General features: G+C 40.7%; 1 protein-coding gene across 2 annotated transcripts in view; it reads left to right on the plus strand.

The window, feature by feature from the left end:
• The window catches only part of slc9a2 (solute carrier family 9 member 2), an 88,256-nt gene that overhangs the window by 48,336 nt on the left and 26,311 nt on the right, over positions 1-13,609 (plus strand). For both annotated transcript variants that reach the window (XM_060826017.1, XM_060826016.1), the window contains exons 4-5: positions 10,564-10,781; positions 12,316-12,518. In XM_060826017.1, the coding sequence (XP_060682000.1) occupies positions 10,564-10,781; positions 12,316-12,518 (421 nt within the window). The remainder of the gene's footprint in view (positions 1-10,563; positions 10,782-12,315; positions 12,519-13,609) is intronic.

Raw genomic sequence — 13,609 nt, forward strand, 5'->3', positions numbered from 1 at the left:
GCTTAGCCCCTTGCTAAGGTATTTGTATCATCGATAGCCATGGATGAGGTGCCGGAGGACTGTAGGGTGGCTAACGTGGTGCCACTATTTAAGAAAGGTGGTTAGGACAAGCCAGAGAACTATAGACCAACGAGTCTGACATCACTGGTAGACAAGTTGTTGAAGGGAATCATAGGATTTACATGTATTTGAAAAGGCAAGGATTGATCAGGGATAGTCAACATCATTTTGTCCGTGGGAAATTTCTCACAAACTTGAGCTTTTTTTGTTTGAAGAAATAGCAAAGAGGATTGATGAGGGAAGAGCAGTGGACTTGATCTGTATGGACTTCAGTAAGGTGTTCAACAAAGTTCCTCCTGGTGGACTGGTTTGCAAGGTTAGCTCACATAGAATAGAGGGAGAACTAGCTATTTAGATAGAGCCGGCTTGACAGTAGAAGACAGAGGGTGGTGGTGGAGGGTAACTTTTCAGACTTGGAGACCGGTGACCAGTGGTGTGCCACAAGGGTCGGTGCTGGGTCTACTGCTTTTTGTCATTTTATATAAATGATTTGGATATGACTATTGGAGATGTGGTTAGTAAGTTTGCAGATGGCATGAACACTTGAAATGTGGTGGACAGCAAAGAAGGGTACCTCAGAGTATAGTGGGGTCTTGGTCAGATGGGACTATTGGCCAAGGAAGATGGAATTCTGTTTAGATGAATGTGAAGTGCTGCATTTTGGAAAGACAAATCAGGGCAGGACTTAAATACTTTATGATAAGCTCCTAGAGAATGTTGCAGAACAAAGAGACCTTGGAGTGCAGGTTCATAGTTCCTTGAAAGTGGAGTTGCGGGTAGATAGGATAGTGAAGAAGACATTCGGTATGCTTGCCTTTATTGGTCAGTGCATTGAGTATAGGAGTTGGGAGGTCATGTGTGGATGTATAGGATATTATCTAGGTCACTTTTGGAATACTGCATACAATTCTGGTCTCCCTGCTATAGGAAGGATGTTGTGAAACCTGAAAGGGTTCAGGAAAAAATTACAAGGATGTTGCCAGGGTTGAAGGGTTTGAGCTAGAAAGAGAGGTTGAATAGACTAGGGCTGTTTTTCCTGGACTATTGGAGACTGAAGGGTGACCTTTATAGAGGTTCATAAAATCATTAGAGGGATGGATAGGGTAAATAGACATGCTCTTTTCCCTGGGGTGGGGGTGCCCAGAACTAGAGAGCGTAGGTTTAAGGTGAGCAGGGAAACGGGAAAACTTTTCGTGCAGAGGGATGTGCGTGTATGGAATGAGCCGCCGGATGCAGTGGTGGAGGCTGATACAATTACAACATTTTGAAAGACGTTTGGATGGGTAAATGAATAGGATGGGTTGAGAGGGATAATAGTCAAATGGGCTGGCAAATGGGACCAGATTAACTTAGGATATCCGATTGGCATGGACAAGTTGGACCAATGGGTCTGTTTCTGTGCTGCACCTCGCTATGACTTTATGCATGAACCCATCCAGATGTCTTTTAAATGTGGGAATTGTGCCAGCCTCCACCACTTTATCTGACAGCTCATTCTATGTATGCAACACCTTCTGCATGAAAAAGTTATCCCTCAGGTCCTTGTCTCTTTCCCGTCTCACCTTCAACCCATGCCCTCTAGTTTTGAACTCCCATACCCTGGGAAAAAGATGTTGGCTATTCACCCTATCCAAGCTCCTCATGATTTTATAAACCTCCTATGAAGTCGCTCCTCAACTTGGGTCACTCCAGGGAAAACAGCCCCAGCCTTTTCAGCCTCTCCCTGTAGCTCAAGTTTCCAACCCCAGCAACATCCTTGAAAATTGTTTCTGCCTCTTTTCAAGTTCAGCAACATCTCTCTAAAAGCAGGGAATCCAGAATTGAATGCAATATTGCAAAAGGGTCCTCACCAATGACCTATACAGCCGCAGCATGACCTCCCAGCTCTTATACTTAATGCAGTGACCAAAAATGGTACCAAACACCAGTTTCACGATCCTGTCAACCTACCATTCCACCTTCAAGGAACTATGAACCTGCATCCTAAGGTCTCTTTGTTTGGCAACACTCCAAGGATGCGACCATTAAATGTATAAGTCCTGCCCTGATTTGCCTTGCCAAAATCCACAGCTCACATTTATCTAACCAAATCCATCTGTCAATCCTCAGCCCATCTGATTAAGGTCTCCTTCTACTTTGCCATAACCTTCTGCACTGTCCGCTATCCCACTAACTTTGGTGTCATCTGCAAACTTACTAACTAATCCTCCGACATTCACATCCACATCACTTATATAAATGACAAAAAGCAAGGAACCTAACACCGATCCTTGTGGCACATCGCTGGTCACAGGTCTCCAGTCTGGGAAAAAAACTCTCCCACACCATCCTCTGTCTCCTACCTTCAACACAATTTTGTGATCTAATCTTGCTAACAAGTTTACCATGGCTTAGGGGAGTTGAGAGCTGATGCGCTTGCCATAGAACATCCCTTCCTTTATTGTTTTCTTGTCGTCAGAGTATTTCTGTGTTGGGTCCAGCGAAGTTTCTGGCTTGGGTAACCGCTACTGTGTTCATTTTGGTCAACTGTGGGAAAAACAGGGCGGTAGAGAGAAACCAGGGAATTATAGACCAGCAAGCCTAACATTGGTAATGGAGAAAATTCTCAAGTCCATTATCAAGGACTTTATATCGGAGTATTTAGAAATCAGTGGCAGAATCAGACAGAGTCAGCATGAATTTATGAAGGGGCGATCATACTTGACAAATCTGTTGGAATTCTATATGAGGATGTAACGAGTAGAGTTGACAAGAGGGAGCCGATCGATGTGATCTGTTTGGACTTTCAGACAGCGTTTGACAAAGTCCCGCATAAAAGATTATTGTGCGAGATTAAAGTTCATGAGATTGGGGGAAGTGTATTGAGGTGGATAGAAAACTGGTTGGCAGAGAGGAAACAAAGATCCTTTTCAAATTGGTAGACAGTAAATAGTGGGAGTACCATAGGGATTGCGCTTGGACCCTAGCTTTTCACAATATAAATTGATAATTTGAATGAGGGAACTAAACGTAACATCTCAAAGTTTGCAGATGGTACTAAGTTGGGAGGGTAAACTGTGACAAGGATGCAGAGATGCTTCAGCATGAGCTGGGCAGTTTGGGTGAGTGGGTAAATCATTGTCTGATGCAGTATAATTTGGATAAATGTGAGGTCATTAACTTTGGAAGCACAAACAAAAATACAGGTTACTACCTGAATGGCTGTAAATTGGGAGAGGGGAATATGCAGTGGGACCTGGTATCCTTGTGCAGCAGTTGCTGAAAGTGAGCATGCAGGTACAGCATGCAGAAAGAAGGCAAACAGTATATTGGTCTTCATTGCGAGAGGTTTCCAGTAGCAGGGATATGTTGCTGCAGTTAAACAGAGCCTTGATGAGGTCACACTTAGAATATTGTGTGCAGTTTTGGTCTCCTTTTCTGAGGAAGGACACTCTTGCTCTCGAGGGAGTGCAGTGAAGGTTTACCAGGATGATTCTGGGGATGGTGGGATTGACTTAGGAGGATAGATTGACTAGGTTAGGATTGTTTTCACTGGAGTTCAGGTGAATGAGGGGTGATCTCAGAGACTTATAAAATTCTATCGGGACGAGGCAGGGTAGATGCTGGGAGGATGTTCCCGATTGTGGGGGTGTCCCAAACCAGGGGTCACAGTCTGAGGATTCAGGGTGGACCATTTAGGATAGAGATGAGGAGACATTTCTTCACCCAGCGAATGGTGAGACTGTGGAATTCATTACCACAGGAAGTAGTTGATGTCAAAACATTGAATGTATTCGAGGGGCAGCTAGATATAGCACATAGGCCAAATGGGATCAAAGGTTATGGGGAGAAAGCAGGATTAGACTATTGAGTTAGACAATCAGCTATGATCATGATGAATGGTGGAGCAGGCTCGAAGGGCCAAATGGTCTCTCCTAGCTCCTATCTTCAGTATTTCTATGTAACTGTTTCTCACTATCATGTGGACTTAACAAACATATTGAAGACAGGCATCTGTGCTTTCAAAATTGAGAGAGATCCGGGCCGAACAGATATGAGAATAATCTTTATTTTTCCCCTTGTTGGATGTATCTAAGGCAAGAGGGCATATATTTAACATGATTTTTGTTTTGTTTGCCAATGGTGACACAAGAAAGCTTTTTTATGCAGCAGGTCATTAGGATCTGGAGTGTTCTGCTTGCGAATGTGGCATAGACCAATTAAATAGAGGCTTTAGATTGCTTTCTGCGAAGGAAGAATGTACAGGGAACTGCTGTATCTGCGAAATCAGCTTCTGCAGTTTCAGTAGGAAATATTACATGAAACATTCCCGAACCAGGAACCGGGGGCTGCCGGGGAGGTGGTAACATTCCCATTTGAATGAGTGGCTTCACTACTATCTGTGGTTTCAGACTTCTGCGGCAGGTCCTGGAACATATCCCCCGGAGGTACAGGGCAGTGGGGGACTACTGTAGGAGGCTACTGGGAGAAGGTGGGCCAGTGGCAGTAGGTCAATTGTTTTTTTGTGTTTTGAGGGTATGGGGCACTTAAGATTTCTGAATTCTTAATTTATAACAATGAGATGTTGAGTTGTGCCTGATCCAACTATGTATTCATAGTCAGTATTTATGAATCAAGTAGAATTTAATAGAGAGTGATTGCTGTCGATATTAAAGTAGTGTTTGACTGAGCAGGGCATCAATGATCCTCAGTAATCAAAGTCAACAGCAATCAGGTGTTCCCCTGCAGTGGCTTGAATCAGACTAAGCATAAAGGAAGATAATAATGGTTGTTGGAGGTCAATCATTTCAGAACCTGGTCTTCACTGTAGGAGTTCCTCACTTTACATTTTTATATCCAGGAGTGTTGTTGCATACAACTGATTTGTTTCTTTTCTCCACCACTGAACCACCCATACTATTTTTTTTCATCTATTAACCACCAGCACGCATTCTCCAATTGATTAGTTCCTCAGTTTACTTTTTATTTAACCTACTTTTACAATTAATCTGTTCAGAGATGTTATTATTGCACATCTCTGGAGCAGGTAGGACTTGAACCTGGGCCTCTAGGTCCAGGGTAGGTGCACTGCCAGTGTGTGTGCCACAACAGCCCTGGTTACTCCGTTCATTGTCCTAGGTTCTGTCACTTGCAGCTACTTAGTCAAAGACCTTCCCGTCTGATAATGTGCACTGATGTTTGCAAAGTGTTCAGGTAATTAAGTAGTTCATGCCACATGTAGCAATACCTGAACAAGATTTAGATTTGGGTTGATGGATATTATTGGCAACATAGTGCACAACAATGACGATCCTAACTTGAGATTCAGTAACATTGCCATTGCTGAATCCATTACTATCAACATCCTGGGGAGATGGGGCTGTTGGGGAGGGGTGGAGTTGCATTGACCAGAAATTCTGTGACAAGAAACTCACCGGCTGACTCCCCAGACCCATCCGTTCTCCCAAGTATACAAGTCTGGTATGTGATGGAATGCCTTCTGTTTTGTGTAGTTAAGTCCAGCTTCAACTGTGCTGTCTTGACATCATCCAGGAAAAAGCAGCACATGTAAATGCTGCATCATTGGTCACCTTTACACACAGTACAGTATCAGTACAGTAAACTGCCGTGTGACAGCAGTTTGTACATTCACATGGTTCAGTTTGTCCAGGCTACTTCCAACAGCAACTTCCAACTTTGCAGCTATTGAATCTAGACAAAACAAAATTAAAAATCACACAACATCAGGTTATAGTCGAACAGGTTTAATTGGAAGCACACTAGCTTTCGGAGCGACGCTCCTTCATCAGGTGATAGTGGAGGGCTCGATTGTAACACAGAATTTATAGCAAAAAGTTACAGTGTGATGTAACTGAAATTATACATTGAAAAATTGATTGTCTGTTAAGCCTTTCATCTGTTAGAATACAGCGATAGTTTCACTTCTTTCATGTGTAACTATCACTGTATTCTAACAGATGGAAGGCTTAACAGACAATCAATTTTTCAATGTATAATTTCAGTTACATCACACTGTAAATTTTTGCTATCAATTCTGTGTTACGATCGAGCCCTCCACTATCACCTGATGAAGGAGCGTCCCTCCGAAAGCTAGTGTGCTTCCAATTAAACCTGTTCAACTATAACCTGGTGTTGTGATTTTTAACTTTGTAAACCCCAGTCCAACACCGGCATCTCCAAATCTAGACAAAACAAGTGAGTGTAAAACATGTGGGTGGCACAATAGTTCTGTGGTTAGCACTGCTGCCTCACAGTGCCAGGGACCCAGGTGCAATTCCAGCCTCAAGTGACTGGGTGGAGTTTGCACATCCTCCCCTGTTTGTGCAGGTTTCCTCTGAGTGCTCTGGTTTCCTCCCACAGTCCAACGATGAGCAGGTTAGGTGGATTGGCCATGCTAAATTGCCCAGAGTGTGTAGGGACGTGCAAGCTGGGTGGGTTATTCATGGGAAATGCAGAATTACAGGAATAGGGTAGAGGGATGGGTCTGGGTGGGATACTATCTGGAGGGGTAGTGTGAACTCAATGGGCTGAATGGCCTGCTTCTTTGATTTGAATATAGCCTCTTGCAAGTTCCACTGTAGTCTCATTAGTAGAAAGTGAGGGCTGGAGATCAGAGTTGAGAGTGTGGTGCTGGAAAAGCACGGCAGGTCAGGCAGCGTCCGAGGAGCAGGAGAATCGATGTTTCATACAGAAGCCCTTTATTTGAAGCTTCTCGGATGCTTACTGACCTGCTGTGCTTTTCCAGCACCACACTTTCTACTGTCGTCTCATACTATCCTGACTTAGAAATCTATTGCTATTCCTTCATTGTCACTGGGTCAAAATCCTGGAATTCTCTCAACCGTACTGTAATGAACTGGTTCCAAGAAGGCAGGTCATCATCATCATCCTCTCGGAGACAATTGTGGTGGAAAACAAATGCTTTGCATTGTTGCCCATATCCAGGAATTTTTTTTGACAGTGTTTGACATGTTAAGATGCATAGCCTTTTTCCCTATCCAGTGCCCTTATTCCATTCCTTAACATTACTAGGAGTGAATGTCGTTGCCCGAACTTTGTATTCATATTGTTCTGGAGCTCAGAAGGAAGCTGAGCTGGGTCATTCACTTAGCATTTCTGGTATGGAAGCAGGGTCAGGAATGTCTTTTGCACTGATGGGCTGAGCATCCCTATCATTGAGGAAAGAAAAATTCATGCAGCAACCACCACTTTATCCTATTGTTTAGTTGTCCACATGATTAATAACTAGATGTGTTAGAATCTGCTGTAGAATGTTGCTTCTGCTGTTTAAAAAAACAGGTAATCTTGTGGTAGCTTCATCAAGTTTGTACCTCATTCTTAGCTATGCCTGCACTGAAAATTGTAATGTTTGTTGATAAAGAAAATACTCTGTAATACATTTATTAGTTTAAGTATTTTTCAGTGGAAATTGTTTTGCATTATTAGTAGCAAAACAACACATTAACGATCTTTTGTTCCTCACGTACCCATTTGAAAGATAAAGATGCTATGAGATCCATGGGTGTTAAAAACTGCTAACATACACCTTTTTCTCTGCAGCAACTTAGCTTATAATTCAGAGCAAGAGTGTAGAACAAGAAAGGTATGTGGTTGTTAGACTTGCTGCTCCCACAGAGGATGCAAAATCTGTCCATTGTGGAGAATTTTTAAAAAAAACATTTCTACATATTGGCTTACCACATGTAAACCATCCAAAAGTTCTGTAGGAGTTTGATACTTTACTAAGTCATATTCAGCTAAATCTACCCAAATATGGTCAGTCTTGGGTAAGAGAACTTTAAATGACATTTTGTCTGCGGCACAGCAACAACCATTGTGCCAGGAAACATTTTTTTTGTAAGCAAGGACATTTTCCTGTTTCACATGACTTATAGTTTTCTGTGATTGACACAGGTGGGCCTGTGTGTCCAAAGGAGACAATTTTGTAAAATTTTATCCACAGGTGCATCATCCACCTGTGGGGGACCAGCTATTTAATGCGTGAAAGCTCCTTTTGAATGAACCATATTCTAAACGGAACGTGTCTGTCCAGTGAATTCCAGCTCTTTGTACTGAGGTTCTTTTAATATTGACAATTGTTATACATTTTGCAGCTGACTAATATATTTGACAAATTGCAAATCTTGGATATCTGAAACAAGAATAGTACATGGCAGTCAGTAAATTAAGTGCATCTCCATTATGAAAAATTCTTCTCTGAGCAATAATCTGAAAAACAATGTTAAAAGTATCAGTGAGAGACTTGGGTTTACACAATGCCTGTTCATGTCCTCTTGGCATCCCAAAATGTTTTACACCAAATCATTTCTTTTTTTCATCACAATTATAATATAAACATAGTAGCCACTTCCTGCACAGCAGAGTTCCATAGACAATGTAATAATGGCCCGACAAATTGTCTTTTTATGTTAGGCAAAGGATAAATATTGATCCAAACACAACAGACATCTTCACTTTCCTTCTACAAATGTCCATTGAATTCTGAAGGTAGATTAGTTCTTGGTTTAACATCTTCTCTGAAGGACTGTACATTAGGATCAACCTAGATTTCAGATTTAGCGCTGGTTTGGAAGTGGGTTTAAGGGGAGGAGAAATTATTCAAGTCGGCACACTTAAAATGTTCGAGAATGCAACTTTAAAATTGTGTTGCCTCTAAAAGACCCATAAAATTCTTAAAGTAAAAAATAAAGGCCATGTTCACTGTATATTTGTTTACTTAAAAACCTTGCTTTGAATCTTCCATGGTCAGATACCAAACCAGCTTTGTTTTCTTGGTCTCATTTCCAGTTAACAAGAAAATGCTGTATTTATCTCATGCTGTAATAAAATGCCCACAGAATTTCATTGGAAGATTTGACATCTCGATACTTGAAAAGTTACAGCACGTGATCGGAAAGCTTGGCCAGACATCTTCACTTATGTGGAAGCAGAGAGTACGAGAGGTTGAGAGGGAAAATTCCAGGGTTTCGTTTCTTGCTAAATTAGCTGACAATGATGAAATGATTAAAGTCTTGGAATAATCAAGAGCAGAGTTGATGGAGTGCAAATATATGGGACATGGGAAGGAGTGGTGTCATGAAGGGATTTCAAAATGTGGCTGAGAATTGTGTGGTATTGCGTGGCAATGTAGGACCAAACAGATGGGTAAATGGAACTTAGTTTGTGCTGGTAAATTGGCAGGATAACTTAAGGGAGAATAGAACAAGGGCAACTTTTCAGAGGCTGGCACCCCTCACCATTCACCCTTTTATTTATAAATCAGTTGACAATAGAACCGCCTCTCACTGCCTCTGGCATTCAGCCCTCAATATCCTTGACATTCATTCTTTTATGATAACCAGGGCTGCCTGACTGAACCACATTTACAGCCTCAATTATAGAATTCATATTCTCCGCAGTCATCTGGTTAAAATTACTACATTTGCCAAACTGTTTTCAAGTAAAACCAGTGTGCATATTTTTTAAAAAAAGATAAATCATGACAAAATATAACATTTATGTAGCCATTAGGTTTTGTTTTAAGTGATTTATATAGGATATCTGGTTGGCATAGATGAGTTGGATCGAAGGGTCTGTTTCTGTGCTGTACATCTCTATGATTCTGACTCCACATGACCATTTTCTTAATTGCATTCATAGTTTTATCGAACTCTTGATACTTGAAAGGCTGTTAGGAGGAAAAGGTAAACTACTTCAGAATAATTAAAATTAGGCTGACTATCTTATCAACTGGTGTAAAAGCAGGCAATTCTTGAATTGTGGAGAGAAAAAAAAGGAAAGTAATCATGTGTGGCACAACTATAACTTCCAGAAATAATTTGGGGACTCTTGCTATGGTTACGTCATGACACCAATGTCATGAAATGACTGGACATCATAACTGAGATGAAAACCGGGTCAAAATCTGCAAAGGTGGTACAGATGAAACAAAATTAAAGGGAAAGATATGTTGTATTAAATTTTAAATTCAAACTATTAATTTAAAACATATGCCTCATCTGAAAATTGGAATTGATTTTAAAAGTCAAACCAAGTCCATAGAAAATCTTTCCAATTCCATTTCTTCTGCAGCACCTTAGGCTGCAATAAGCCAGCTCAGCACGAAGTAAGTAAGCAAAGTCTCTGTTGTCCTACCAGACCATAGGTCTGTGTTCGCATTAGAGAGTGTGGTGGTTTAATCTGAGGGGCACCACACCAAGTAACTTGCAAGGTGGAGCAGGAGAGTCCTTCGAGGTAAGCTCAACATATGCAGGAACTGAGTCTACATTGTTGATATCACTCTATAGAAAGAAATCTTAAATTGTACATGGAGTAATGCAACATGAAAATTGTGATTTGTATCTGTCAAATTACTGGGGCTGAGAAAGTCTGTCATTAAATGGGAAGGGGATAGGTCGTCATCGTCTTAGAAGAAGCTATCTCTAGAGTTGATGTCTGTGTGATATTATTTGAAAACGAATTAATAAAATCCTTCCTCTTCAGATTGATAGCCTGCTCAATGAGCATGAAGTACTATGTGGAAGAAAATATTTCGATGAAATCTAGCACCACGATCAAGTATTTCATGAAGATGTGGAGTAGTGTCAGTGAAACTCTTATATTCATCTTCCTTGGTGTATCAACAATTACAAATACCCACGAATGGAATTGGGCATTTGTTTGCTTCACTCTATTGTTCTGTTTGATTTGGCGAGCACTAGGTAAACAATTGTTCATTTTCTAAACCTTTAGATTGTCAATCTCTGTGCAGGAGTTTTTACTTTTTCGCTTTACACACAGACATGAGAATATTTGAGTTTGAGTATAGGAAGAACAGGTATGATTGTGAAAGAATGTGGTTATTTAATGTAAATCAATGCAAGGAAAACTGTGCGTACTTATAAATATTTTATATTGAGTCAGAATGTTTGGCATGGAAAAAGACCCTTTTTAGTCCAATTTGTCCATGTCAGCCAGGTATCCTAAATAAATCTAGTCCCATTTGCCAGCATTTGGTCCATATCGCTCTGAACTTTTCCTATTCATACACCCTTCTGGATGCCTTTTAAATGTTGTAATTCTGCTGGTCTCAACCACTTCCTTTGGTAGCTCATTCCATACATAAGCCATTCTCTGCATGAAAAAGTTGTCCCTTAAGTCCCTTTTGAATCTTTCCCCTTATGCTAAACCTATGCCCTCTAGTTTTGGACTACCCCACCCTAGGGAAGAGACTTTGTCTATTTATCCTATCCATTCCCCTCATGACTTTATGAACCTCTATAAGGTCACCCCTCATCCTCCGACACTCCAAGGAAAACAGCCCCAGCCTATTCAGCCTCTCTCTGAGCTCAAACCCTCCAACCCTGGCAACATCCTTGTAAATCTTTTTTGAACCCTTTCATGTTTCACAATATCCTTCCCTATGGCAGGGAGACAGAATTGCATGCAGTATTCCAAAAGTGGTCTAACCAACATCCTGTACAGCTGCAACATGATCTTCGCTGTTTATTTATTTTCCTTAGACGAACTCCTATGTCCAGAGTTAGTTGAAACCAAACAGCAGAGGCAGTCAGCAATGAAGGTTCACTGCTGGATCAGACAGCTGTGCAGGTTTACTTCTCTGCTTGTTTCAATTGCCACGTCATCACTGCTTTGCCTCTTTTCTTCCATTTTAAAGTGCTGTTGTTTTGATTTTATTTTCCCAAAATTCCAGAACAATGCAACAGCATATAAAAGAGTAGTTACTGCCCCTAGAATTTGAAGAAATCAGCCCCCACCACACTGAAAATACCTCAGAAAAGGAGCACCTCTTACAGCCCCGATTTTGGCCCATCCTCCTTCGTGGGACATTGTTTAGTTTTGCAGTGTTCAGTGCACTGAGGTGATTGCATTTGGAGTCAAATGCAAGGATGTTCTCACCTTTGTTAGATTTACATATATGTATTCTTTTTGATTTTGCCCAAATTCCATTCACTATATAACAAAGCTGGTCTCTCAGCTGTCTTGTGGATGCAATGTGAATAACATCAATTAATTTTGGTCTTGTATAGGCCAGAGCAATCTGCAATTTCATTGTGTTCAGCTCTTTATAAAAACATTGAGCAAACCATGTTTGGGAAGGGACAATACAAATAACAATGGGCTTGTATGCCAGTGATTTGCATGTAGTTTCAAAGAAGACCATTAGTGAGCGATATCACCCTTTGACACTTGTACATGGTTGCCAATTTTTAACCAATTCCTTTTTAATTTCAGGTGTTATTGTGCTAACGCAGATCATTAACAGATTTCGGAAATTGATTATCACCCGCAAGGATCAATTTATCATTGCCTATGGAGGGCTGCGTGGGGCAATATGCTTCTCGCTTGTGTTCCTGCTTCCTTCTCATATCTTTCCTCGAAAGCATTTGTTCATCACATCAACCATTGTGGTCATATTCTTCACCGTGTTTATTCAGGTTCAAACTATCTGCTTATATGTCTTGGTTGTTGAAATATCTGTTACAAAACTTTGTTCTCCACTTGAAATTAGAACTTAGTTACCAATATGCTTATTAATGCAATAACAACTTTATTACAAGTCTTTAATGTGCAATAATTGACCAGCTTCAAAATACTGAGTTTATTTAAATTGCATACTTTTTGCAAAGTGTATTCATCAAGACTCTACTAGTTAGAGATTTGAATTTTCCTTGAATGTAGAGAGGGCTGGAGAAGTACTTCAAGTTCTCAATTGGACATAAAATTGATTATTCTATTATGATTTGACTTTCATAAACCATTTTGGCCAACTCTTATTGTAGTTGTTTTAGACAGTCTGATGTCTAAATGTTATTTATTTTTTCAAGTGCATTGTTTGGTGAAATCTTTCATTCCAGTTAGTAACAAACATAAGTATCTCCCCAAGTAACAAAAAATATAATTTGTGACCTTGATCAAAGGAAAACCATTCCTTGTTATTCTTTTTGAGCAGTCTGCAGGCTTTGACAGAGTTGACTGCACTGTCTTCCAATGCCTCGCCAATATAATTCAGCAGTATGGTACTACTCTAACCTAGTTCCATTATATGTCTACCTGTAACTATAGAATACTGCCAATGGATTTTTTCTTTCTACTCCTGTTAACTGGTATTCCCCAGGATTCTAAGTGGGATTCATCCGCCTTCTCAATTACATGCTATGTCCCTGACTCCTCTGTCATAAGGAGGACAGCCCCTGCTGCTTCAATAACAGTTATTTTTCACTAATGTCATTTTAGGAAATGAGATATTCCTCCTTACCCATTCTGATCCACATGTGACCTCCAACTCTTAGCGACAAGGCTGATGCTTAACTGCCCTCTGAAATGACTTAAGAAGCCACTCAGTTGTACCAAACTGCTAATAAAGCCAAAGAGAGGACTGAAACCAGGCAGCTGACCTAAGCACTGGAAATGACAACAGCAAACCCAACCCTGTCAATCCTGTAAAGTCCTCCTTATGAACATGCATTTCATTAAATAGTGAAGGAACAGCCTGATGTAGTCATACTGTCCAAATTGTGCCTTACAG

This window comes from Hemiscyllium ocellatum, chromosome 6 (assembly GCF_020745735.1).
Source record: "Hemiscyllium ocellatum isolate sHemOce1 chromosome 6, sHemOce1.pat.X.cur, whole genome shotgun sequence".
NCBI lineage: Eukaryota > Metazoa > Chordata > Chondrichthyes > Orectolobiformes > Hemiscylliidae > Hemiscyllium > Hemiscyllium ocellatum.